The 25,628-nt window shown below is 37.3% G+C and overlaps 3 protein-coding genes across 4 annotated transcripts in view; 1 reads left to right on the top strand and 2 right to left on the bottom strand.

The window, feature by feature from the left end:
- LOC120343978 (putative N-acetylated-alpha-linked acidic dipeptidase) overlaps positions 1-25,628 on the bottom strand; it is a 35,831-nt gene that overhangs the window by 4,415 nt on the left and 5,788 nt on the right. The window contains exons 12-15 of one of the 2 annotated variants that reach the window (XM_078114741.1): positions 25,471-25,552; positions 25,270-25,362; positions 25,004-25,121; positions 20,446-21,831 (exon numbers count right to left, since the gene is read on the bottom strand). In XM_078114741.1, the coding sequence (XP_077970867.1) occupies positions 21,736-21,831; positions 25,004-25,121; positions 25,270-25,362; positions 25,471-25,552 (389 nt within the window). In that variant the 3' untranslated portion in view covers positions 20,446-21,735. Of the gene's footprint in view, positions 1-20,445; positions 21,832-25,003; positions 25,122-25,269; positions 25,363-25,470; positions 25,553-25,628 lie in introns of those variants that run through there. The other variant, XM_078114736.1, reaches the window with a different exon arrangement.
- LOC144422022 (uncharacterized) lies at positions 11,941-15,284 on the top strand. The gene has a single exon (XM_078111733.1). The coding sequence runs from the start codon at positions 12,190-12,192 to the stop codon at positions 14,122-14,124; it is 1,935 nt and encodes a 644-aa protein (XP_077967859.1). The 5' UTR covers positions 11,941-12,189; the 3' UTR covers positions 14,125-15,284.
- Positions 16,295-19,657, bottom strand: LOC120325536 (putative helicase MOV-10). The gene has a single exon (XM_078111730.1). It carries the CDS (start codon positions 19,172-19,174, stop codon positions 16,358-16,360), a length of 2,817 nt encoding a protein of 938 aa, XP_077967856.1. The 5' UTR covers positions 19,175-19,657; the 3' UTR covers positions 16,295-16,357.

Genomic DNA, 25,628 nt, shown 5'->3' with positions numbered 1-25,628 from the left:
AGTTCAAGTAAGGAAGGGGTTCTCAACCCGCGGCCCGCCAATACATTTTTTGCGGCCCCTCAAAGACATTGATGAACCCAAACATATATCATATTATCTGCGGCGTAACAAATATAAACGATTTTTAAATTCGGTATCATTCTTCTCATCCCTTATAGCGCATGATAAGACTATGGATTGTGTCATCACAGCAATTAGATGAATTACGTATTGTTACGTAAAAATTGAGTTACGTCGCTCGCTCATCCCATGCACTCTCTATCTCAGCGGTTCTCAAACGGGGGCCCTCGGCCCCCTAAGGGGGCCACAGAGGAGTTGGAGGGGGGCCACAAGGATGGGCGGAAATCTGAATTTTCTTTTCACTTTAAAAGAAATCTCAGTTTTTCCTAGTTTGCTGCTCAACAAGGTTATTTCGCAGGGTGTTTTCGCTCTCTTTTGTGCAAATTGTTTTAGCATAATGGGATTTGGAATCTATCAATGAAAATAACCCTATTAATACCTCTGGAATATTAAAGTGGGGGCCATGAGTGCTAAAAGCCTCCGAAAGGGGGCCACGAGTCATAAAAGGTTGAGAACCACTGCTCTATCTAATTTCGGAAACTCGGTTCACAACGGTATAACAAAATGGGAAACTCATGTGTCTCTTTTGTTAAAGAAGCAAGCCGAATCAAGCAAATTTACAATGACACCACGAACAGCTTCACCTATAGTTCAAAATTGCGTATTCATCTGGCTGGGATCTTGGGTAAAAGATTCAAACGTACTTGTAAACAGAATACAGACTCAGAACTCTCATTAAAAATGAAACATTTGCAAATCGTTTTTGTAATTGAAAAACATTGTTGCTGTTAGGCATAATTCTATTTTTCCTATGTTGTAAAATTCTTTCATAGTTCTCGCTAGGGGAGAAGTTGCAACTGCAAACTTACGAATGCTATCCATCAACTATGTTTTAAAATGCATGAAAATGAAAACAAAAAAACATGTTACACATCAGTATCGGACTACTAAATGAATTAAATGGTACAAATACATGGTAATAATATTCTGCGGCCCATCGCATCATTTGTGGTCGAAATGCGGCCCTTCCACCTGGGAAGTTGAGTACCCCTGAAGTAAGGCATCGAGACAGGTGCAAAACCACTTACAACGTTCGACACCATGACATGGCGAAATTTTTATCGCTTTGTTTTCAAGCGAATTATGTTTTTCGCTAATTTAAAAATGTCAAATATGTCGAGGTTCGGCAAAGTGGCGCATTGGCCTTTGTTCATAGTCATGCGGCAATTTGCATATATTATTGGATGCGAGCGATTTTTCGTCGAAATATATATATAAATAATATATATATATATATATAAATTATTAGCAAATTTCAGCTATTCCGCACAACCGGAAGATTTTTTGCTACCACAGGTCAACAACATTTGGTTGCGTTCCACGTCATAGAGAATGCTATGCCCATAAATACAAATTCGACACGTTCAAACAAAGCCATTTCCACCCACGTTCACCTAGGTAACTTTTTTTCACTTTGGGGAACTATGACCATTTGCGCATGCGACCTATACCAGAGAAACTTGTGCGGCCCAGTGGAAATTGATCCCATCACAACTGTGACGTCATAATACACGCGGTGGAGGCAAATTGCATAATGGCTGCAGTAATGTACCGGTATGTCTAGAGCAGTGGTTCCCAAACTTTTTCAAAAATATTGTCTGACGGACCCCTTGCAATTTTGTTTTTGTTTCGCGGCCCTGTGCACTAATTGACTAAAATAAAACATTATCAAAGAAAGACAGAAAGATATCACATAAAACAAGATCACAACAAAAATAAATGCTCCACACGGTGTAGTGCAAAACATATCTTCACCTGCGTTTATCACGATAAAATTACATACGATTATCTCAATTTTAATTTTAGAAGACATTTTGAAATTGATAATACAGAGTTGAGAACGTAAAAATATATGCCTACCGTTACCGTGTGTCAAAGACTAAAGTTGACATCTAAAAACTAAAACGTAGTGCCTTTCTGACTGCGCTATATTTAACGCTATCCACCTTTCAAAACAAAAGCGTAAATCAGCATTTAGAAACGGAGTGGCATACTTTATCAACTACCTACTGTAATTCTCTCCTATAACAACAAGCATGCAAAAAGGCAGCGCCATCTACACCTCCAAGTGCAGTTTTAAGTATTTAGCGGGATTTCCAAGCATATGTAGCAAGATGTCGTACGACCTGAACCCTAACCGGTACACAATACCATGTTCAAGTTGTGCGCCATCTTGGTGCACATAGATTACTTCTGGAGCTCCAGTTAAACCACGGCGACTGACTTTTTAGCTGCCCCAAACCGGTACCACGGCAGCAAATTAAAAAATCATGTCGGGTAAAATTTCGATGCCGTAACCAAGGCATGTCGGATGTATTGGCAGGGCTGCCCCTGTTGGTGACAAACAATGAGTAGGTTGGTACTTTTTTTGGTATATTAAACAAAAATCCGGCGCATGACTTTGTTAATATGCCGATAATACTGATTACTAAATTATAGCCCCATTAAACCATGGTATGAGACGCCGCGGTTTGTTCGTGGCAGGAGCTGCCATAACTTTGTGACGTCACAATCGGGAAAGCCAAATCGAAACAAAAAGTGAAGAATCAGTGTCCTCAGCAGAGATTGTAAAGCATCATAATGCGATAAATGTGTCTTTCCAAATTTAAGCAGTTAATTTTTGCATTATCAAACTTTGAGCCATCCAACAGATTTCTTTCGCGGACCCTCGGAAAGTACTTCACGGACCCCAAAAGGTCCGCGGACCCTAGTTTGGGAACCACTGCTAGAGTCTAGATCAGAAATTCTCAAAATGTATGTGCTGTGTGCCGAGAGATTCCTAGGTGTACCCCGGAGCTTTTTGGAATTTCAGAAAATAAGCTATTTGTATTACACATAGGCATGCGATGCATAACGGGTAAACTTGTGATACTTGAGTGTGCACTATCCATTAGATCAGTGGTGTGCCCGCGAAACGAGCTTTTAGTTCAATTAATCTGGAACGTGCAAGCAATTTCTTTCTTCTTGCGTCGCGAAGCCTATACAGTACCAGTGCCACTGTCATATCAGTGAAACTAGTTAGAAAGATCATGTTGGAGAATACACAATGTTATAACAGCGTGTTTTTTTCTCACTGAATTTGTTTTAAAGTCGGTGTGACAATACGTTCAAATAGCAGTTTTCTTCAGAAATTTTTGCGTTTCAACTCGACTTTTCTGCCAGGTCCCCGAACAATGCCGTAAGATCAATATCAAAACTAAACAATTTTTTGTGCTTTCATCTACAGTAGAAACTCTACCTACGAAAGGCTCTGGATACGAAAAATCCAACTCACGAGAATTCTTTTCGTAAAAATATTGCTTTGACTAACGTAAGATTTTCTACATACGAAAGGCCGAAAACCGAAAACAAAAAACGCGTGTAGTGACCTTTTTTTCTCTAATTTAGGATAATTTAATGCAGTGCTTGAACCACGGATGTCCAATTCGAATTTAACATTCGAATATCGCGAACTTCGATTATCGTTTTCGTGTTTGTAAGAATACCGAGTAAGACGTACATATCCTAGCGTCGTTCTCAACGTTTGGATTTAAAACATTTAACAATTATTTTATTTTTTATTACAATCGAAGGCAGTCGTATGCGGCGCGGCTGTAAATTACAGTCGGCATGAATTGATTTCAATTAGCGCTGACTTGACGTGCCCATGACAAGTCGAGGATGAATTTTATTGAAAATATTTTATAATTATTATCGTATATTTACATTTTGTCGAGATAGTTTGTGCGTCCTCGACAATAAATTTAATAGTAGATTGTGTTGTAATTAATTGTTTTCATCATTTCATTACGATAGTGACCGAACATAAGGGCAAATTTTTTAATTTCTTGCAATTCAGAGAATATAACATAACTCTTAAATATTATTTCTATCGCTGCGTCGTTGATGACAATATCGTTCAGTTTATGTTGACGGTATTAATTTATAATCAAAAATAAAATCATAACAGCCGATATGAAATATTCAAATCAGCGCGCAAAAAAACAAATAGTGTCGTATGCAATATAAAAATTAAAGTCCGTTGTACCTGCCCTGCTACACGCCAATCATCTATCTGCCATCCTATTGGTCCGTTCGTTTCCGGCGGGTACGTACAATAAGTCTCACTCAGTTTCAGTTGCGAAGACGAAGATATGCGTAACAGTTAAAACTAGAGAAAATATCAATAAAACTGCAGAATAAAAAGAATAAATTCATATTTTGAATTTCAAGTGCGTGTGCTCATTATCGTACATTACGTTCTCTCTTGGATTTCAACTTTTAACTTCTCCTCCGACCGCCGTCCTCCCACTCCCCACGGTTTTTGCTTAGCCCTGTCAAATATTATGTCCGAGTTTTGTGGGGGCTGGAAACGGATTAATGCATTTTCAGGTAAAGGTCGTCCGTACTTACGGAATTTTCTACTTACGAAGTGGCTTAGAACAAATTAATTTTGTTCCAATTACGGAAACCCCTTCGTAAGTACGAAATTCTTTAAGGTACAGGTGGTAAGAAGAAAGAACAGAAAAATACCGAATAAAAACTACAAATTTTTCGTATTCAGGGACTTTTGTATGTAGAGTTTCTAAGTGCGGCCCGCCGCTTCACTTCGTTTCGTGTATTCGGCCCACCAGTAAAAAAGATTGCACCTCCCTGTTAGATTAGATATTATTGTATTTGCCTTGTCTACGTAGTAAGGCTGAGAGCAAGTTTGGCTATCTGCTTACAAATCCTAGTCAATTATCGGTGCAAACAAAGATGGCGAAATAGGGTCAATGAGTACAACTATAGGGAAGGCGAAATAAGGTCTATGCGTCTCAAAATAAGGGTGGCGGAATACTCTAAAAGAGTAGAGCCTAAATAATAATAAATTGGTGTAGCATACATATCGCTGTACTGTCCCTATAAGTTCAAACTGCATGCTACACTTGATGCGCATTTTCCAATTCATAAACGACGGTGTAGCGCTGGCGCCGCCATGCCTTCTCTTTCGTCATTCCTAAGCTGACACGCATTGATCTTATTTTGACATCCCTATTTTGACACGCATCGACGACCGTATTCCGGCACCCCTAATTTGACACGTATGGACCATATTTCGTTACCCTATGACTCCCAGTATAACTTCTGCGCTACTATCAGTATAGAGGATTTAAGTAATCGTTCCTGAGAGATAGAACATTTCTACTAAAAAGTTGGAAAATTACATCGAACTACTGTGCCGCCTATACCATTTCGAGCAAAACCTTTAGGTGAAGGTGAAAGGCTCTAAGTCAGGGTCGTCCAGCCCGTGGCCCGCGGGCCATATGTGCCAGATAGAGAATTCGTTATGGAATGTATATTATATATCGTCACGCTTATAACCGAATTGCGTAAGTCCTAAAAACGTAAAAAACTTTCTAATGATATTGTTATGCCATTGAGAGTCAATAATTTGCCATGGTTCATTTTTTGATCGTAGCCGGATTTAAGTTATTTGTACGACGCAGTTAAGTGACGTCATAATGGCGCACTTTGACTTAGGCAGAAATGTGTCTATGACTTGGGGACATACGCAATTTTGCAACTTTACTATATGCACCAGTCCTGAAAACTAAACATTCCAAAAACGAATGTAATTCTCAGTATCTACAGTATCTCAGTATCAGTATCAGTTTCAATTACATTATTTTTTATGTTTAAAAATATATATTTCATCAATATAACACGTTCTGCACACCCACCGAAATAAGACTAAGATTAAATATAAAGAATGAAACAGCAATGCACCCAATATAAGAGCCAACCAAGGTGAATTGGACTCGGACAGTGAATATCACAAGTGCACGTCTTTCTATACTGTAGTACAAATTCAAATTAATACGCGCTAAGCTAAAATCCGAGATGCAAAACCTCGAAAATACTTCGCCGAGGTTATTTTGTCCTTGTGACGTCACAATAGTCCTGCGGTAACAATGATAATTCATTATGACGAAACAATTGCACAAATTTGCATGTCATACTAAATCTCCATTTTTATGGGTTTCGGAATTCTAAAAATAAAATCTGAGTTAACAGACAAGTGCGCAGCATTACATAAATACCTATTTTATAAAACACTCAAAATCGCCAAAAATGACTTACGCAATTCGGTTATTATCGTGACGAATGTTTTGTTCGGGTTGCCAGTGTTTTACGACCGGAAATAAAAAAAAAGCGTTTGCAAAAATAGCCTGTCAAGACAGACCGTATAACTCGTCGTGTTGAAGAGCTTGGGAACTCTATAGCGGAAACTTTAATTGCAAAAACGGGTAAAATTTCATCGTATTCCTTGACGTTCGACGAGAGCACTGACATCAAGTTTTCTGCCTAGTTGGCGAATTGGCGATCTTCTTGCAGGGAGCATATGATGATATGCAATTACAGTGGAGCTCGCGGTCATTGTCCCTGTTAAGGGTATGACTAGAGGCATTGGTTTGTTAAATGCTGTGATAAAAATGATCAAGCGTCTTGGCTTGTCTTTGGCGAAACTTGTCTGATGGCGCCCCATCTAGGGTTGGGAAACAATAGTTGTATTGTTCTAATAATTGTGAAAGTTTGGTGTGAGGGTATTGTTGTTTTTTCATTAACTTGTAGTCGGTGTAGCAAAACATAACTACTATGTTAAGTGTCCTGCGCAATTATTAGTAAACCACATGGGGACCTTCGGCCAAAAAGGTTGGCCGACCCTGCTCTAAGTTGAAAACAGCACGCAACGGTAGACATTATTATGATGCAATATTACAAAATGAGGACGAGCGTTGTTTCTCCATATAAATTCTGCTTTTGCCATGTCATGGTGGTTTCTCGCTCTCCATTTTTTCTATTATCTATTATAGCTTCTCGAAGCACGTCTCTCTTGTCTTGCACAATTGGTTTAACGGTGAGGTGATGAATTTGGTGACCGTACATTTGAACCCGTGTGTATATCCGCGGGTTCGATCTATATGCGGTTGCTAAAACCAAGTGCCCGTGGGGGAAAATGTCGATGGGTGCAGTTTACGGTTGTAAATGTGCTGCCTTCACATTTATAATGTTATTGGACACGTTTAGTGGTCATAACGATCGTTTCAAAATTTTGTTGTTGTTATTTTCTTTCGTCATTATTATCATTAAAAAATCGATTTTCTCTTCGAATACTGGACCAATTGCTTTGGAATTTTCAGTGGTTCAAGATTGATTTTTTTTGCCAGAAGGCTATTACTTTCATTTATTCCTGAATTTTCTATGAATCTTATAAGATCTAATATTTCATCCAAAATTACGCTGTATTAATTTTTAAATATGGGAACACGTTTTTAATCCGCCAAGCGTGACGGTTGACTGTGAAAATTCTTGCGACTGAAAACCCGGAACTTTTTGAGGGTACGGTACCGGTAACGTCAAAGGTTAACCTGCTTCGCTCTAGCCCACGTGTCCATATATTTGAGCGTTGGTCTCTTGTAATTATTAATGATTACAAAAGTATATGCGATTCATTTGTGTCGATCCAAAAACTTCGAAACAGGTGAAAAACAATGTGCAACCATCATGGCGTAACGATATAATGTACGAACAAGGGGCGTAAACAAGATTGGTATCACGGGGTAAGTTCAGAAACTTGTGCCGCCCGCGCAAAATTTTCTACTGACCCCCAACATAATGGCAACGTCATTATACACGCGGCCGAAGCGTGTTGCTTCCTGGCTGGAATAATGTTAATGAAATGAGCATCGCACATTTTATTTACAATTTTCTACTAGTCGATATTACAAGTTAGGGAATGACATTAAACTATACTATGCTGTCTTTATCTTATTACTTCTTTTTATTCCTTTTTCATATTTCTTAAAAATAAATCATTGTGTGTGACGTATTATTGAATGTGCGGCCCGCGGCAAAACTAGAAAACATGCGGCCCCAAAAAGTTTTTGGGTTTGACACGGATGCACTAGCTATAGAATTTGCACATGGCGCACCCAAACAGACAGAGGTCAAATATTCCTATGATGACGTGTCAATTTGTAAATAAGCATGATGTGCACCAAGAAATACCGAATTTTAACAATTTTTTCTGAGGATGTTTTGGAAATTCAGAACTATTAAGCCAGGTAATATGGCACTATCTGATTCTAGATGTGAATATCACTCTGGATACGAACAAATATCAGCATTGTCATATTTGCAACACTGATTAGCTGTTTTTCGTACTGGTATAAACTGACGAATTTTAAAGTGTATATTTATCGCGAAAATAACGCAGACACGATAGAGAGATGCCAGAAGAAGAGCTTCAATATATTTTCCACAAATATACAAATCTCAGATACCGTATTAGTGTTGGCAAGCCGAAGAAAAAGACTTCCCTCATGTTTATCTATAACTGTTGAGGCTGGGCACCAGTAAACAGCAATCGCGTCCCGTCGGTCTCACAGAATCTTCAAAAAAATGAAAATTAATAGCTCTTTGGCGACTTCTTCCATCAAAAAATACTGAAAATTTGCAATTGATTCACCCTTTAGTGGCTGTATCTGTTGAAATTTAACAATAGTTTTCGTATTATTTGAATCAGTAAAATTATTCCATTTTCCCACTTCGAGGCACGGCGGGCTTATTTGTAGCAAGTTTTCGTAGAGTGTAATACCGATTTATGATTGTAGTACGTTGACATTATTATTTCTGGTAATGACAATGAACACTTGGTCACCGTAACCAAGATTATATATATATACTAGAATAGATCGCACTCGCTCGATCAAACACATCGTAGAGAACAGAAAATGTCGTCACTGCTATAAGGAATCAATAGAAGTAAAAAATTTTCTTGTACCTGTGATTTGATGGGACCAATTGTTTTCACGAAGATAATACTGGAAAAATTAGCTGGGGTTACACATAATAAATGATGCTTTACCACTGTGAATAAATGAGTGAATAAATGATCAGAGTTAGAGCTGTCAGTTGGTATCTATTTTGTCGTGTATAGAAGTACTATCAATCACAAACAATGAATAGAGAGCGAGGGGAAGACAACTGAACGTACATCTCGCACAAACACGACAAAGTAGTACAGAATCAATAGATCAACGAGAATATCGGTCGGGGACCGAAGACTTATCGATCGAAACTGCGGTTTAAATTCATGACTCTATAGTGACACCACGTGTCCCATCACTAATTAATTATTAACTCGCTAATTATACGACATAATTCATCCAAAATCAATAGGCTTCTGGTCCGAGATATGATGAATGCGGTGACCGTACATTTGAACCCACGTACATTTGAACCCATGCGTATATCCACGGGTTCAATCTATATGCGGGTGGTAAAACCCATGGGTTAGGGTTAGTATGGGTTTAACTATCCGTGAAACAAAAAAAAATTCCATAGGTGCAATAGCATACAGGTGCAATTGGCATGGGTTCAAATGTACGTGGGTTCAAATGTAATGGAACCGATGAATGCACATGCAATTTGGAGCAGATTCAAACCTCGCCTTCGTGAGATCTAACGCGTTCATCTAACAGACAGACAAATACCTATCAACATACTTACTGATCATAAGATCGATAAGTAACAACTAATCATATGACGAACCGCGGTATCTCGTCCAATCACCAGTTCATCCATTTTGGGTATGAAACCAGTTAGCCAGTTGCTTTTCTAGATGCATGGACTTGATGGCAGACGAAAGCGTAACCCACCGAGCTTACATCAGGGTCGTCCGACCTTTTTGGCCGAAGGGCCACATGTAATTAACTAATAATTGCGCGGGCCACTGCTTTTCGCTAACAACTGTGTCAATATTCGCTGAGATGTACGATGTAGCAATGCGAAGCGAATTTTTCATATGACTGTCAAAAATTAGTGATATCACGGGGGATAAGACATGGTTTATCTGTGAAAAAACTTGCTCGCACAAGTGTGACTCACTAATGTCGTTTTTAATTCAAATTAGACTACTTGTGGGTTTACACTATCTGTACTCACGAGCAACATTATCGGTGTCAGGATTATAGTTATACACTCACAATAATTATGATACAAATATTTATTAGCCGGGCAAATGGAATTTATTAAACATAAATATAGCAAGAATTTGATTCAGCACGATGCAAAGGGGGAGAGAGCAATGGTCAAATATATGGACACAGAGGCCATAACGAAGCAGTACCGGTAGCCTTCTTCTTAAAAAAAACACCCGATTTCGATGACCACCAAATGGCTGAAATGCAATTGCGGAGCCGAGATGCAGTGCGCAATTTTTGATGACTTCATCACACAAAACTTGCAGATGAAAAACCAATTCCATAGAGCCAATAGAAGGTTTTACAAGTAATACCCTTCTAGCGACAACAGCAATCTCTAACCACTGGCAAATTCAACAAAATGATCCATAGGGCACATGTCAGTGGCTATATAAAAACTCCCGAAAATCCACTTACGATGCAATAATCTAGATTCTAGTTCGTACTAAGAAGAAGACAAATGAAACAGCAATGATGCAATAATTCAGTTTATGACGAATTAAAAAGAACTTGTGAAATGAAAATAAAAAGTATGTTTTTACATATTTGAATCACATTAAATACGACCTATTTACCTCTCGCGACATTTACTTTGGGAACCGCTGTGATGTGTAATTAGTGAGGATTATTTAGCTGTATGGCTTTCTTTTCTTTGAATCTCTATGGTTTCCAACAGAAAACTGCTGTAACCACTCGCAGGTTGCCGATCGCTGTCATAGAACGATAAAATTTCATATTTATTTTGGAGAAGAAATGCAGTTGTTTTGTTGTTAGACGTAGTCCGATAAAATTGGAAATCTAACATCAATAAATTAAGTATTTAGAAAAGGAAGGAATGACTACACTTATTCAAATTGTCCGTTATATTGTCACTTTGCTTCTTTTGGGTCGCATTGCTCACTTTGTTAAAGATCTTATCCTTTTTCAATACATGTTTCATTTTGATATCAATCATCGCGGATGTCAATTGCACACCAATTTGTCCTAATTTTAGATAGCTTTGTAGAGTGTCAGTCTTAAGATATGCCGACATCGTTCAATGTCATTCAATACGGTTAGCTCTTTCGCGCTCGAGTGATGACGTGATATGTTTGAGAATTCCCAATACACACTCCTACGATGTGTCACCACTCACAGCTGCAACTTTTTATAATAGATACTCGAAAATAAGGAGAACTGTGGAGATGTATGGAAGTATTTGAGCGCTAAGATATCATTTTGGCACTTGGTACAATATAGATAGCGATAGTGCGTGCGGTCAATTATATATTGGACGATTGCTTCATATCTCTCCCACGTGTATTTTTATTCAGAGGGTTTGGTAGAAAGTTTTTTTTAAATATACCAATATGCAAGGATACGCGTTTATTTAGCAGCCGAGAGACTAGAAAACATAGAAATCGGTTACAGCAAATAATTTACTATACACCTGAGATCAAGAGGTGTCAGTATTAAATAGATTTTTCGATTTCTTTTGTGTGTCTTTGGGCTAGAGAAAAACATGCTATTCTTTCACACCGAACGAAATGAAAAGAATGTATTAACGACGATGCCACCAATCGCACATATTTGTCAATTCAATCATGAATCATCATTAATAACAAATCATTTTTGGGTTTCGATCTGAATTATAGAGTTGGCAATAAAGTTTTCCGGTTATCCTAATGTTTTTCTTGCGTCAGAATAGCAATCAAAACAAAAATGACCATTAGTGATGTTTATATCCGCCAGAAATGTTTCTTGCAATATTTAAGGGAAATTTATATCAAATTAACTTTTTTCAGGCTACTTCTTTCAATAGATATATCTGTTTTTATACACCAGCAGATTTGGTAGAAATCTAAATTATGAGCTTATACCGTAAACAAAAAATGCATTTTCATGCAGTTTCCACTTTGAAGACTCTCAACAGTTGCAGAAAGAACAATTTTTTGTGTGACTTTACTCTCATTGTAAACAATAAAGCTTTCCGTTTGCATCGCGTCGTTTTGGCTTCTTGTTCCGAATACTTCTCCGCCATGTTTTCTCATGACACGGAGAGTTTCGAGACGGTTATTCTAAGATGACTGATCTTGACTCGGAAGCCGTAAAACAGTGCATTGAATTCATGTACACAGGGGAAGCAACTCCCACGCTTGAAACGATACAAACGCTTTTACACGCGTCTCGCTTTCTGCATTTAGATGGACTAACAGAGCTGTGCTTTGAAAAATTAATGGGCGAAATCAACCTACAAAGTTGCTTGTTCATAAAGCACTTAGCACACACATACAGTTGCAAGGATCTCGAAGTAGCAGCAAATAATTTTATTTTGAGCAACTTCGACTCGGTTTCAGGCAAAACAAGTTTTGTTGATCTCAGTAAGGATGATATCGTTCAATTCATGAAATCCAATGATATTCAAATCAGCACAGTGATATCGCTGTGGAACGCAACTATGGCATGGATTAAATATGATGTTGAAAACAGGAAAGAAGATCTGCATGAGTTACTTCAGCTCTTGAGGTTAGAAGAATATCCAGAAGAATTTATCCGCGTTACAATATGGAAAGACGAATTGATTCAAGAATCTGATCCATGCAAGTTGTTTGTTGCGCAGGCAATATTTAAAGTCATCATGTATTCGAATAGATTAGATGTCCTTAATTTGCAATCCTGTCTTTTTATCAAGAATCTGGGACGAAATTTTTCATGTCGAAAAGCGGAAAACATTGCTAACAAATTTATACTGAATAATTTTGATGACGTTATTTTCGAACCGGGTTTTAAATATCTAGACAAAGAAGAAGTCATGCATTTGATCCAATCCCATGATGTTCGTTATTGTTCAGAAGTTAATTTATGGAAAGCTGTGAAATTTTGGATAGAACATGACGTCGTGGAAAGGAAAAATCATTTTCCGGATATGCTCCAGCATGTGAAGATGGAAAAGATGCCATCTCACTTCCTCCAAAACACGGTTAGAAATGATGATCTTTTGAAATTCTCAGATGTATGCAAAGACATGTTGATGGACGCCTTGTTTCGGCAAGTATCCAATGAAGGCAAGTGCAGTATAGCTATGATCGATCGCAGTTCCAAAGTTCTTAAATCTTATGAACCGATATCAAGTCAATGGCATGATATAGAAAACGTAAAAATCGGCTTTTCATTTACTGAAAATCCGGTTTTCATTTTTGTTATTGAAGAGTATCTATACATGTTGGTCAAAAAGGCAATGCATAGAATTTCCTGGAAAGAAAAGCAGTCAGAATGGGTCGAAATGTCCACCATGCACACCAAGCGAGAGCCTGGCGCAACCTCGTTTACAATCGGGCGGTTTGTCTATGTAATTGATGGCCGATCTATCCCTGTAGCCGTCAATGGAAATGCAATTTCAGAGACAAAAATTGGACGCCATACTAAAAGATCTGGAAATAAAAGCGAGATATATTCAAACAGCAGCGGAGAATGTTACGATTCTTTATTGAATTCATGGACTCATATACCTGGAGTTCCAACTCCACGAACTAATGGTTGTCTTGCAGGCGTTGACGATATGATTTACTATATTGGGGGAAAACTTCTAGCTAGCAAAGAAACAAATTGGCTAGGAATGGATAGCCCTACGAATATCGTTGAGATGTATGATCCTGTTTCGAAAACATGGACAAAGGCGGTAACAATTAAAAACGCCAGGTACGATTGCGCCAGTGCTGTTCTCAACAAAAGTATATATGTACTGGGTGGTGTTGGACAACAAGGAAGAGTGAATGATGTTGAAGTCTACGACATAATCAGCAAAGTCTGGACATCCGTTGGAAGCATGACCGTACCTCGATCGCATTTTAGCGCTTGTGTGATTGATGGTTGTATTTATGCAGTTGGTGGTGACTATAGAAAAGACGCGTATGACAAAACAATTGAACTCTTCGACCCACACAAAAGAAAGTGGGAAGTTGTGAAGAAATTAAACATGAAAATCATAGACAACGCCGCCGTGGTCATTAACATTTGAAATAAAGCTAACTAAGTACGTGATTTTGAAATGATAACCAAACCAATAAAAATGTAGTCTTGTACAACAGATGGCCGAGCAGCTGAATTTGATACCTACAAACGATGGGTATCCCGCATTGACTGGGAACTCTCGTTGACCGAAATTTGTATCAAACCACTGACTCGTGTTACTTAACAATACAATTTATATGTTACAATTTTTTATCAATCTATCACGTACATACTGCATTTAGCTTCAACATTTAATTATGCCGATAGTAATTTTCAGTTTTCAAATGAGAATTATGAATGTCTAAACTAAAGTATACGGTTTTGTGAACTCCATAAATCACAAAATACCAAGTTTGGGCACAAAAAACTTGTTTAATCAAAAGGGGATGTCAATCTTGCAGACTTTTGAGGCGGCCGCGGGCCATTTACGTTCTGATTTTATAATTGATCAAGCATGTCAAAAATCACTACGTTATTACAAATTAGCTGAGGTTGAACCAATCAGTCCATTTTTGTGGCCGGGAGTTGTGTTGCAACAACTTGCCCCTGAAAGATTTGTTCCCTCTTATCCTCAAATATGTTTTAACTTGAAAAAAAAATGGGCTATATTTTTATTGTAATTCACGTGACCACTTTTTGGCTGCGGTTATTAATATTTCGAAAAATTTATGCTTTCCGAAAAAAAAAAACCTCGCGAAGTATAACAATTATGGATGGCTGGCCGAAGGCCGCGAGTTTGACACTCTTGACTTAAAACTGTTAGTACACATCTATTGCAATGGTCTCAATCAGGAACCTACAACACGCGGCCTACGAGGCAATTTTTTCATGGTTCAGATTCGTCATGGTTTAGATTTAGTACGATTTTAACTATGTGTAATTTTATCATGTTATTTAACATCAAGAGTCCGGTTCAACAAAAAATTTCTCCTTGTTATTCCACGTTCATATTTCATTTTATTGTAACAATTAAATTGTAAATTTTGTAATTTCATGCCGCATTTTTATTGTGACGAAATAAACAAATGGCCCATGATATATTCTGAGTTGGAGAACCCTGATCTAAATAAAGACTCGAAACACATTTCTAATGTAAATGTATTAGAACAAATTAACTTGAACTACATTTTAAACCAGTTTGATAGAAGCATCCACAAATATAACAATGTGCATATATATATATTGAAAATTTGCACCAAATACGGTACGTAAAATAAGCCTTGCCGAAAAAGCCAAGCAAAGATCAGGATGAAGTATTTCATCACAAATTAGGCAAACCTAAAGAAAAATGTTCAAGATTTATTCATACATGAAATACCAACGCTTTATTATTTATTGCAGGAAGCAGTACTTTCACGCTAAAAACTTGAGCACAAAGATTTTATTTAAAGCATAGTGCTGACGAGTAAATCGAATTTGATCATGTTTAGCTATGTATTGTATAAAACTTCAGGAAAAAAACGATTTGAAAGTCGGATTCAAGAAAAAATTGGTGGTTCGCGCATGACTTTCTCTCAAGCCTAATATATTCCCGGCAGAAATTTGCTGCTTTTTCATATACGAAAAACGTTCGTATATCGTCAAAATTGTTTCATGAATCATTGACAATATGCTTTGTGGGAACTGACCAGAATTTCTCATTACCATATTTCTATTGCCATCAGCCACATTTTGTCAGTTATTTGTCACATTTTTTCGGCTTTTACCATTTTAAATTCATTTGAATTAATGATCACGGTAGAAATATATATAGCAAATTATTTTTAGCTGAATAAACAACCAAAAACTTTTGGTTACTATATTTAATCAGTTACCCGACCAACCATCCTTATTTATAGTCAATAATGTCAAAATCAGTTGTAATCTACCATGACAATGCGTAGAATCGTTTTCTTTTGCTGCCAATTACAATTAGTGGGTTAGGAGAGTAAAAACAAACAATAAGTGAGAAACTACAAAATAAATGACTGTTTATCGCGGCTGAATAAACTTGTGTTGAGGGCGTTAACTTCCTAAAAACAACAGCTTGCCATGAGATGGAAGTATGGAAATATTAGAAACAAACTTCATAACTTCCTAGATTGTCGACTTATAAAGGCCATTTCATTAAAAGGCATTTCATTAAAAATTATAGAAAAGCATGTTATAAGAATGGGATGAGATTTTTGCAAGTGAAATCTTCAATGAAAATTCTTTGATGAACGTTGAGCTTATGAAAAGTTGGTCAAGATTTTACATGTCTATGGATCTTTCCGCCATTGTGGGGTTATCTGATCCTCGATATTTTCATCTTTTTCTTCTGAGGTCAAATTTAAGGGTTTCATTGAATGCTCAAGAATTATTGCCGGCACTGGAGAGCGATTAAATCTCATTCCAGTATAACCATTGCTCTCAATACAGTACGTCAACATCGATCTCCAATACTTGTCTAGGTACAATATTTCCGGGTTACCAATTATGATTAATAGAGCCTTCGCCCTAGTTACCGCAACGTTGAAACGTTTCGGATTTCGGAGGAATCCGAGGTTGAATGCAGCGTCGAATTGCAAGTGCTGTGTGTTGCTACGTACCGTACTGATAATTATTACTCTCCTTTCTTGTCCTTGGAATTCTTCGACGCTTCCCACTTTGATATCATTGTTGTTCAACGCTTTTTTTATTTTTTCAACTTGCTTTCGGTAAGGAGTGATAACACCAATATCACTCGCCCTCACTTGTTTGCCTCGGATTTGTAATAGTTGATTAACATATTTTGTGACTTGCTTAGCTTCTTGTAGATTGAAGAATGAAGGACTTGTTGATTCTCTCTTATCTTCCCCTTGCATCCCATGGAATATGACAGGAAAATTTTTCTGTGGTAAGACGTCCCAGTTGCAAAGTAAATTTCTTTGCAGTTCGTTGGCACAAACCTTTAGTTCTCCGTCATAAAATTCCGCGTTTGAAACTGCTATTATACTCGGATGAGAACGATAATTTTTTAACAATTTGGTTATGCATTGTGGTCTGTAATCAGTATTGTGCTTTTGATACATGTCACAGGTGGACATCAATCTTTCAAGAAATGATATTTGCAGGCCGTAACTCTTTGCAATCGAAGATCGAATTACTGGACCCAATTGCTTAGGATCTCCAGCCAGAACCATTTTTCCATTCTCTGAAAGTACTCCTGCTACGGCTATCATAGTCTCCGGCTCCATTGCCTGTCCAGCTTCGTCTATAAATACTCTGTCAAAATGTTCTTTTGGGAACTTTGCTGACGCAATACGCCCAGCTGTGATTAGAGTCGTAACAATGATACGACATTTCATCAGTTCTTCTTTAGCGGGAAACCTAAATTCTCCTCTGTAGTTTGAAACATCTTTTACATCTTCTGGTACTTCTCCCCAATTTCTTGATGCGGCATGCATTCGAAGAATTTCTCGTTTGTCTACGTGAAGAAGGAGTCGACTTGTCAAAAGGTCACAAGCGCTATTGGATGGGGCGCAAACGAGCATGTGACTCAAAGGGTGGCGTCTGAGAGTTTGATGAATAACTTCTACCATAGTAATAGTTTTTCCTGTTCCTGGAGGTCCGTATATAATATATACTGGGGCTGTAATTCCTTCGACGATATTATGAACCGCTTCCCTCTGCTCTTCGTTGCTATCAATATCTCTATTGTACATTTTCAGTACTTTAGTTGGAAGGTACCTGGGAGGATTTACAGGAAAAAGGATTTCACGTATGTCAGGCCGAGAAAACATCGCCTCCACTGACCTGTGCATTAGTTTCAAAGCTAGGCGGTTGAATTCGAAACGAACAAAATAAATTTTGTTTTTTATGTGCGTTCGAAAAATCCAGGAATCGAAACCGAGCCCTACTTCTTCCTGTTCGACATGGTGAACATATCCTTGATATATTTCAATTTCCAGATGACCATTTCTTCCAATTGCTCTCACATATATTTTGTCGCCACGGAGGACAGAAGGTCGTTTTTCAGCCAAGCCCGGAACTTTCAAGTACAGAAGCTTACTTCCCCTTTTTCGTTGCGTCAAAGTAACACCCCGCATGTCGTACATCTTTATGTCCTGTTGATGTTTCCATTCTTCTATATGTAACAGTCTCTTGAACTTGCTTTTATAATTGCTGGGTTCAAGTGCGCGTTGCAAGTCTTCTTTTATCAAAGTGTCACTCCTGCTAGCAAGTATTTTATTCGGATTGTACACGCCTCTTTTAATCGCGTTTTTAACTTCGTTTGGAACGTGACATGGGGGTAGACCCCATTTCATTTTAAGGTCGTTTTCATAAAGCATATCAGGTCTTTCTCCGGGTATGAAGTTATCTAGCGAAATATATTCACCTCTACTTTGTGGTTGAGTTTTTTCCTCTGATTCAGACGAAGAAGACAGGTCACTGTCCGACACCATTTCGAATTTCAAATATCTAATGAGAAGTTCGCGCTCATTCCCAACTCTTAGCGTCACCTCCAACTCTGTACTGCTAACTTCGACATTACAAAGTGATCTTACCGCGATAAGTTGACTTGAATTAGGTGACAGGACAATGTTGTTTTCGGCATCTAAAATTTCGAAGTTCTGACTTCTTGACAACAATTGGCATCGCTCTAAAACAACACCCAAAGATATTTTGTTTGTTATTAGCATTTCTATACAAGAGAACTTGAACGATTCTTCCGTGATTTTTCTTGTATACTGTCCCGTAACTGATTCCGATGTCTGTTCACTGGTCACTTCCATTTTTATCCACTTTGATTCTAATTTCCACTTGTCGATCCAATTTGTATTGGTTTGACTGATCGAACGACTTTTGAATTCGGGTGTACCGCGAAAGACAATTGTCGTGCCATTTCTTACACTCAGTTCTCGCCTTCCGAAGTGGCATAGAGCATAAAGCGCCGAGGAAAAGCTTATTGTAGAGTATCCCATCATACGCCGTTCATCACGAAAGTCATTGAAATGACATGCCAAGTCTGGTCTGTACCAAGTTCGTATCAAGTTCCTTTCTACCAGATAGTCCAAAAAATCCTCTGCAATATCTCTGATTTCTGATTTATTCATTTTCAAATATGCTATATACCAATTGTATTTTCTGTTTATTTATTTGATGAAAAATGAAATGTTCACAAATAATGCTAAACTTATTAGGTTAACATCGTTTAGGGAGTAATTTATATTAATAATAATTTGAATTATCCATCCCATAAAAAGGTTTATTTATTGTCGCTCAAAACCCATACAATTTGAGTAGTGAGAAGCTGTCAAAATAGTGAATAGCATAGAATAGTGAAATCAAGAATAGCATCGCATCTCCAATCGCACAAGTACATTGGGACTGGAAAGGGGAGAGAAAGGACGCTGACTGTAGCATCGAGAAGAAACCCGATCCACACTAGAAACTATTATTTACCAGAAAATAGCTTCGGAAGTATTTGAATATAGGCTATTTCATTCTCGCATGATTTTTATTATTATAATGAATAATGGTACACGCCATAAGGTTTAACAGGCAAGAAATTCAATAATTATTCTGACGACAGAAAATATACACGAGTAACACGAACATAATTATCACAATCCTAAAGCATAATGTGCGTACTAGGACTGGGAATTTCAGGGAAAACACTTTAACCGTTAACCGGGTAAGATTAACCGGTTAACCGCAGCGTGATGTCTCACGTAATAATTTATAATTTTAGCTTGTTAAGCCACAATGGTTACAAAGCAATTTCTGGTGATCTTATCGCAGTATCGCTCCAAATTATTCACGAATTGAGATTGTTTCATAATCGATCTGCTGCAAGAGATATGCAACGTGCTTCGAGCGTACGGAAGTATTTCAGTAAAACCCGATTCCGTTATTAATTAAATGTTATTTATGTGACAAATTTTCAATGTTCGACGAGCAACTTCTAGTCTTAGATATCATAAAGAAAACAGCATCAACTGCGCACTTGTTGGATGACATTAAATGTACGATTTTGCAATAAAATCGTGAACAATATATTTCGACCGAAAACTGATTCGGAATTTGTCATTGTCAAATTTTCATAATCGGTAATCTTGGTACTTTAATTATTTTTCACATTTATTGGGTTCTTACCAATCAAGTTAGTGATATTCTTTTATTTTGAAAGCCACAGGAAATAAATTGGCGATGTCGTAATCAATTTTGAAGAAATTGTACATTATAAAGATGATTTGTACCTGAGATGTCACCTGAGACGTCTTTGACGTCGAAAATTTTCGTGTTGACTTTAAACAAGGTTGAGTACCTGAGTTAACGGTTAAAATGAATCGTAACCGGTTAACCATTCCCAGCCCTAGTGCTTACGGTGCTATCTTTATGTCTTATTCTCTTGTGTGAATATTTTAAAAATGGTTTGAATTTGGATCGATATTCTCAATTCTCGTTCACCATCTCGATACATTTTTCGTGTGAACCTTCAGTTCTGTATATAAATTGTTACTCTCTGTATTCTTTAGGATCAAATAATAACGCCTTTCTAGCTAGATAACTGCCATGGTTTATGCCTATTTGATTTCTAATATTGAAACCCGCTTACCTATCAAACGTTGAGATCGAATCAGCAATAGTTCATCTACATTTTTCACATCTTACTTCACTAAACGCATTTATATAATTTTGAATTTCGCAAATTTGCCGGCAAATTTTGTAATTTTGTCTCAATGTAACACGTAAAGTAATTATCTATATTATTAACGCTCTCGCTATATCTTCAAACACGAAACCAATCGTACAATTGAACATATGAGTCTCACGAGTGAATGGAAGGGAGACACTGAAATTAATATTTAACAAATTTTGATGCCCGTGCTATTTTGTACCTGCCGTCGATTTTTGTCTTCACTAATGATATTCAACTTCACTTGCCCAATCCACGATACCCTTCACTCTCTTTCCGAATTCGCACTGAGCTAAAATTGCATTTTGACGCGAGCGCGCGAATCGGTCACATTGTAAAACGGTAACACGCCATGTATTATTTCCGCAATTTACCAATTCTTAAACTCGTTTCCTTGCCTGCGAGCTTGGTAAACAATTCAGCCTCGACGCTCACCCTTTCAATATATACCGACCTCATAATAACGTGAACGGGCTGATAATTCTTTACATGAAACTTCGTGGACTAATACATGTATGGCGTAACGCGACCGCATACTGATACATGTAAGTACTTTTATTGCCAACGATAGACTAAACAGTTCATAATATCCTCCTTCAAGTCTCGTACTTGAGAACATTTTACACTAGATCATGAGTAATTATGAACCGTTCATAGTAGTTCCCGCAGTGGTGTATGTATAAACACAGAAAGGTGGTCTATGTGGTTTAAAGGGAGTGGAAACAAACTGGAAATGACTTGGAAAGCGAAGGATAAACGTTACTTCTGGGAATCACCAGCATCGGACTATAATTGGCTTTCAGGAAAACCCACAATTTACTGTATATATATAAATATGATTGACAAAAAATATCCAAATGGGTATATGTACTATTTGATTCAACAAAATATCTCCAATTTCAAAATAAAAAAAATCGTTACGATTTGAAATTAATTTGATTATTAATTAATTAATAAATCCATTTAAATTAATGTTTATTGATTGGAGTATCCTTTAATTGGTGTAACATCTCTCAGTGTTGACGCAGCAGAACCAATGTGATACAAGAGTATAGAATATTGACGACGAACCTGAATTGGATAACACACTGTAATGTATATAGTTTGCTAAGATCGAGTGAAGTATGTTTCAACTGGTCGCTTTCAAATATATATCATATATATCCCCGACTACCGTCCTTTCCTCAATTATTCTGCTTTTGCTGGTGACCGTCTATTAGTTTTGTTTCAGTGGGTGGATTTCGGATAGCTTAGCTCCCACCTTTTTATTCGTCAAGACGCTCTACTTTTAATAATGAGTGGTTAGGGTTAAAATTCCTCCGAGCCGCAAGTCGAGTCATAGTGGTTCAAATGATAACGCAACATGCGTAGCTCTATTTGCACTGTTTTCGATCATATCATAGTTGAACATATAAGTCTTACGAATATTATCAAATAAAAGAGAGGCAAAATCAATAATTAACTAACTGCGGAATTGGTTTAAAGGGAGTGGAAACAAACTAGAAATGACCTTGAAAAGTCCAGGGGCGGACATCATTGGGGGCGAAGGGGGGCGGTCTCCCCCCCAATAATTTCGCAAAAAAATTTTTACACATGTTGTTTCCGCCTTACAAAATTATCATTTCCGAAAAGTGCGATAGTCGAGCGCGATTAAACGGTTATTAGTTACCGATATTATAACTGTTTTCTTACAATAATGTAGACCAGAGCGCCTTCGGAGCACCTTACATTTTTGTGAAACATGCGCACCCGCACGGGTAATACTCCGTCTTCAAACGCACCGCCGATCACGCGCCACGGATTTGCACAACTAATTAATATTTAATATGGTTTTCTCATTGTCAAAATCTTTCAATAGTGTTATTGTTGGCACTTGCGAGATAAGTGAAAGAGGCAAACTGTATTTCATTACAACAGTTAATCATTATCGCTAAAACATTAAATAGATTTAAACTAGTTAAACAATTTTCACCGCTGGACGTATCTTTTCACGTTATGGATTTCGTGCAAGGCCCAGCATAATTTGCGGGCAAATATCAAAGCAATTACTTATTCGACTTATCAGACCACAGAAACTATCTGAAAAAGATACCCCCCCTCCTTTTGAATTTTTTTAAAAACTGAAAAAGTCACCAATAACGCGTTCAATTGCCTTTTGCTAAAATCGCCGATTGTTTTCATCATTGTGACCTGTTACGTTGGCGTTTATTCTCATTAAATCACAAATTTTCCACAAATTTATGACACGATGACTATGATAATCATTTTATTTTTGTACTAGCACGGAATTATGAACCCGGCAAGAATTTTTAGAAGTTCATCGGCGGTGCGGTGAGATTCTAAAGACAAATGAAGGAGTAAAATCGGAGATCTATATTTTTTGATTGAGAAGCGGCAATATAAAATACTATAAATAAAACCGTAAACAATATAAGTTTTGTTGAGGCCCGCGACAGTCTAAAAACGCTTTTCTAGGCATCGAAAATCGCAAAATTTCGTGTTCCTACGGCACACATTATAGTTGGTTGGCCTTCAAAAACATTTCGTTACTAAAATCGAAACACGGTTAATTGTGAGCGGGATTTGCCTTTTTATTCATTACTTTTAAATTGACGTCGAAAATTTTCGTGTTGCCTTTAAACAAGGTTGAGTACGCGACTTTTTCCCGGTTTGTGATGATATACAAGATAATTAAAGTATATTCGATTAATTTTTATTGTACTGAAATAAATTTTACTCCATGAGAATTGACAGAAAATATACAGATTTTTCGAAAGGTTTTATTTTTAAAAATAATTAGAGTGGCTCTTGTTCTGTCGACGCAACCGCAATTTAAATTGAGACAATTAGATTAATAAATTTTAATATTTTAAATGTGCCCGTATCGGTCTTTGGTTGATTACTTTGCACAAGTGAAAAATCATTTTTCTTTGAAAAGTCGGCTCTTTTAACAAGTGGCGTAATCGCGGCGACTGTTCGGCGTGGATTTCGAGGCGGTGAATTTTGTATTTTTGTTTTACTTGTATACTTCATAATTATTTTCATTGTATGAAGTAAAATTGTACTATACGGGATTTTATATCAGATATAGAGATTTTTGTAATGGCGATAACGATATCGGAAGATTGCAAAAATACGTATCAAAATTAAATGGATCTGGCAGCTTATTCCATATTTTTATGTCCACAAATCGACGTAGTATTTTAGTTCACGAATGTTTTTATTTTGACGTAAGAAGTCGCAATCGCGAGTTACGTTGCACACAATTAAATTAATAAATAAGGACGTTTCAGAATCTCGTGGCTGACATGGATTGAATATTTTACGCAACAGAAAAATCATTATACGCTTAAAAAGGCGGCTCTTTTAGCGAGCGCATAATCGCGGTGACTGTTACAGACGGCAATGGGAATTTCCGACTTTGACCCGACTTTTTTTATGGAAAATCCTGGCTGCGCGCCTGAACTCGTGCCTGTTTTTTTCGTATTAAATTATGAATAAAAACCCTGCAAAGTCATTGCGTGAATCCTGAATGTTATTTCGAGTTCAAATGATGATTTAATAAATCGGCAATAATGGAAATTCTACTAGTCAAATCATAATTCCTTGGTAAAATTTAGGAAAAATTTCCCACAATAGCTTGTTACTTTGTTTTGCATTTCTAATTTTACGAAACGGCGTTAGTGCGCTTTATGTAGAACTAGGAATTGAAACAATAACCCAATATGACTCCTCAAATTTGTCGTTTCTGTTTGTTAGCAAGAGCCGTGGGCTTATATTCAAGAAATTGGTTCAGTAACGCGCAAGTTCCGTGTCCAAGCAAAGCAGCCTAGGTATTCGATATATGAATAGCAAAATGACATTCTAATACTTAGAGAATGACATCGACAGGTTATTGTTACGTGACAATACATGGCGCGGTGTTTTTCGGTAGGCGATCCAAGTTCGCCCCCCCCAAAATTACGGAAAGTGTCCGCCCTTGTTGAAAACGAATGATTAACGTTACTTCTGGGAATCACCAGCATCGGAGTATGATCAGGCTTTCTACAAAACCTACAATTTACTGTATATATATATATATATATGAATATGATTTAGAAAATATTCGCCGTCATTAAAAAAAATTATGCGCAGCTTTGATTGCGGGCGGTAATTTCCCACGTGACTCCTTACAAACTCCAAAATGTGATTTGTTAAAGCAAAGACAATAAGCCTATCCCAGGAAACAACAAAAATTCGTTACCTCATTCCATCGATCTTTTTGATTTGCATCCGAGTCAATTTCAAACATGGAATCAACAAGTCCCGGGAAAGCTGAAGATCCGTAAGTGTTATGAAGATTGGGCGCATAGAGCACGTGACTGAAATATGATTACAAGTCATTTTACGATATATGGTGATATGAAAAGGAAAAATATTATCTTATCAATGAATTATTATGTTATTTCCAAGTGCCTGTTTCACATAGATAAGAATTATTTTCTGATATGCAATTATCAGTTCACCTACCTTTTTTCAGATCGCCCAGTTATGCCTTGTTTGTCGATAAAAGCTCGTTCCAGTTGCATAAGTTGGTCGTTTACTGACCTGACTGCTAAGGCACTGCAAGGACAAAATATGTAAAGTTTTAAAGACGATAAATAACATAATATGTGTATTGAGCATATCTGTGCCTGTCAATTTATTGTTGAACATAAAATATACACTTACTCTGTAATATCAATTCCATCAATTCTGTTGTGAAGACTACGTGCTGCTGTAGTTAGATTGGCAACAGCTTCATCTAGAATTCCTAAAATTGTAGCACAGAGTAGAACTTCAGGTAGTTTTAGAGTTGTTTAAATTTAGCGCAAACTAGGGGAATGCGG

This window comes from Styela clava, chromosome 1, assembly GCF_964204865.1.
Source record: "Styela clava chromosome 1, kaStyClav1.hap1.2, whole genome shotgun sequence".
NCBI lineage: Eukaryota > Metazoa > Chordata > Ascidiacea > Stolidobranchia > Styelidae > Styela > Styela clava.
The sequence above is the reverse complement of the archived record's forward strand: the minus strand, read 5'-3'. Positions and strand labels throughout refer to the sequence as shown.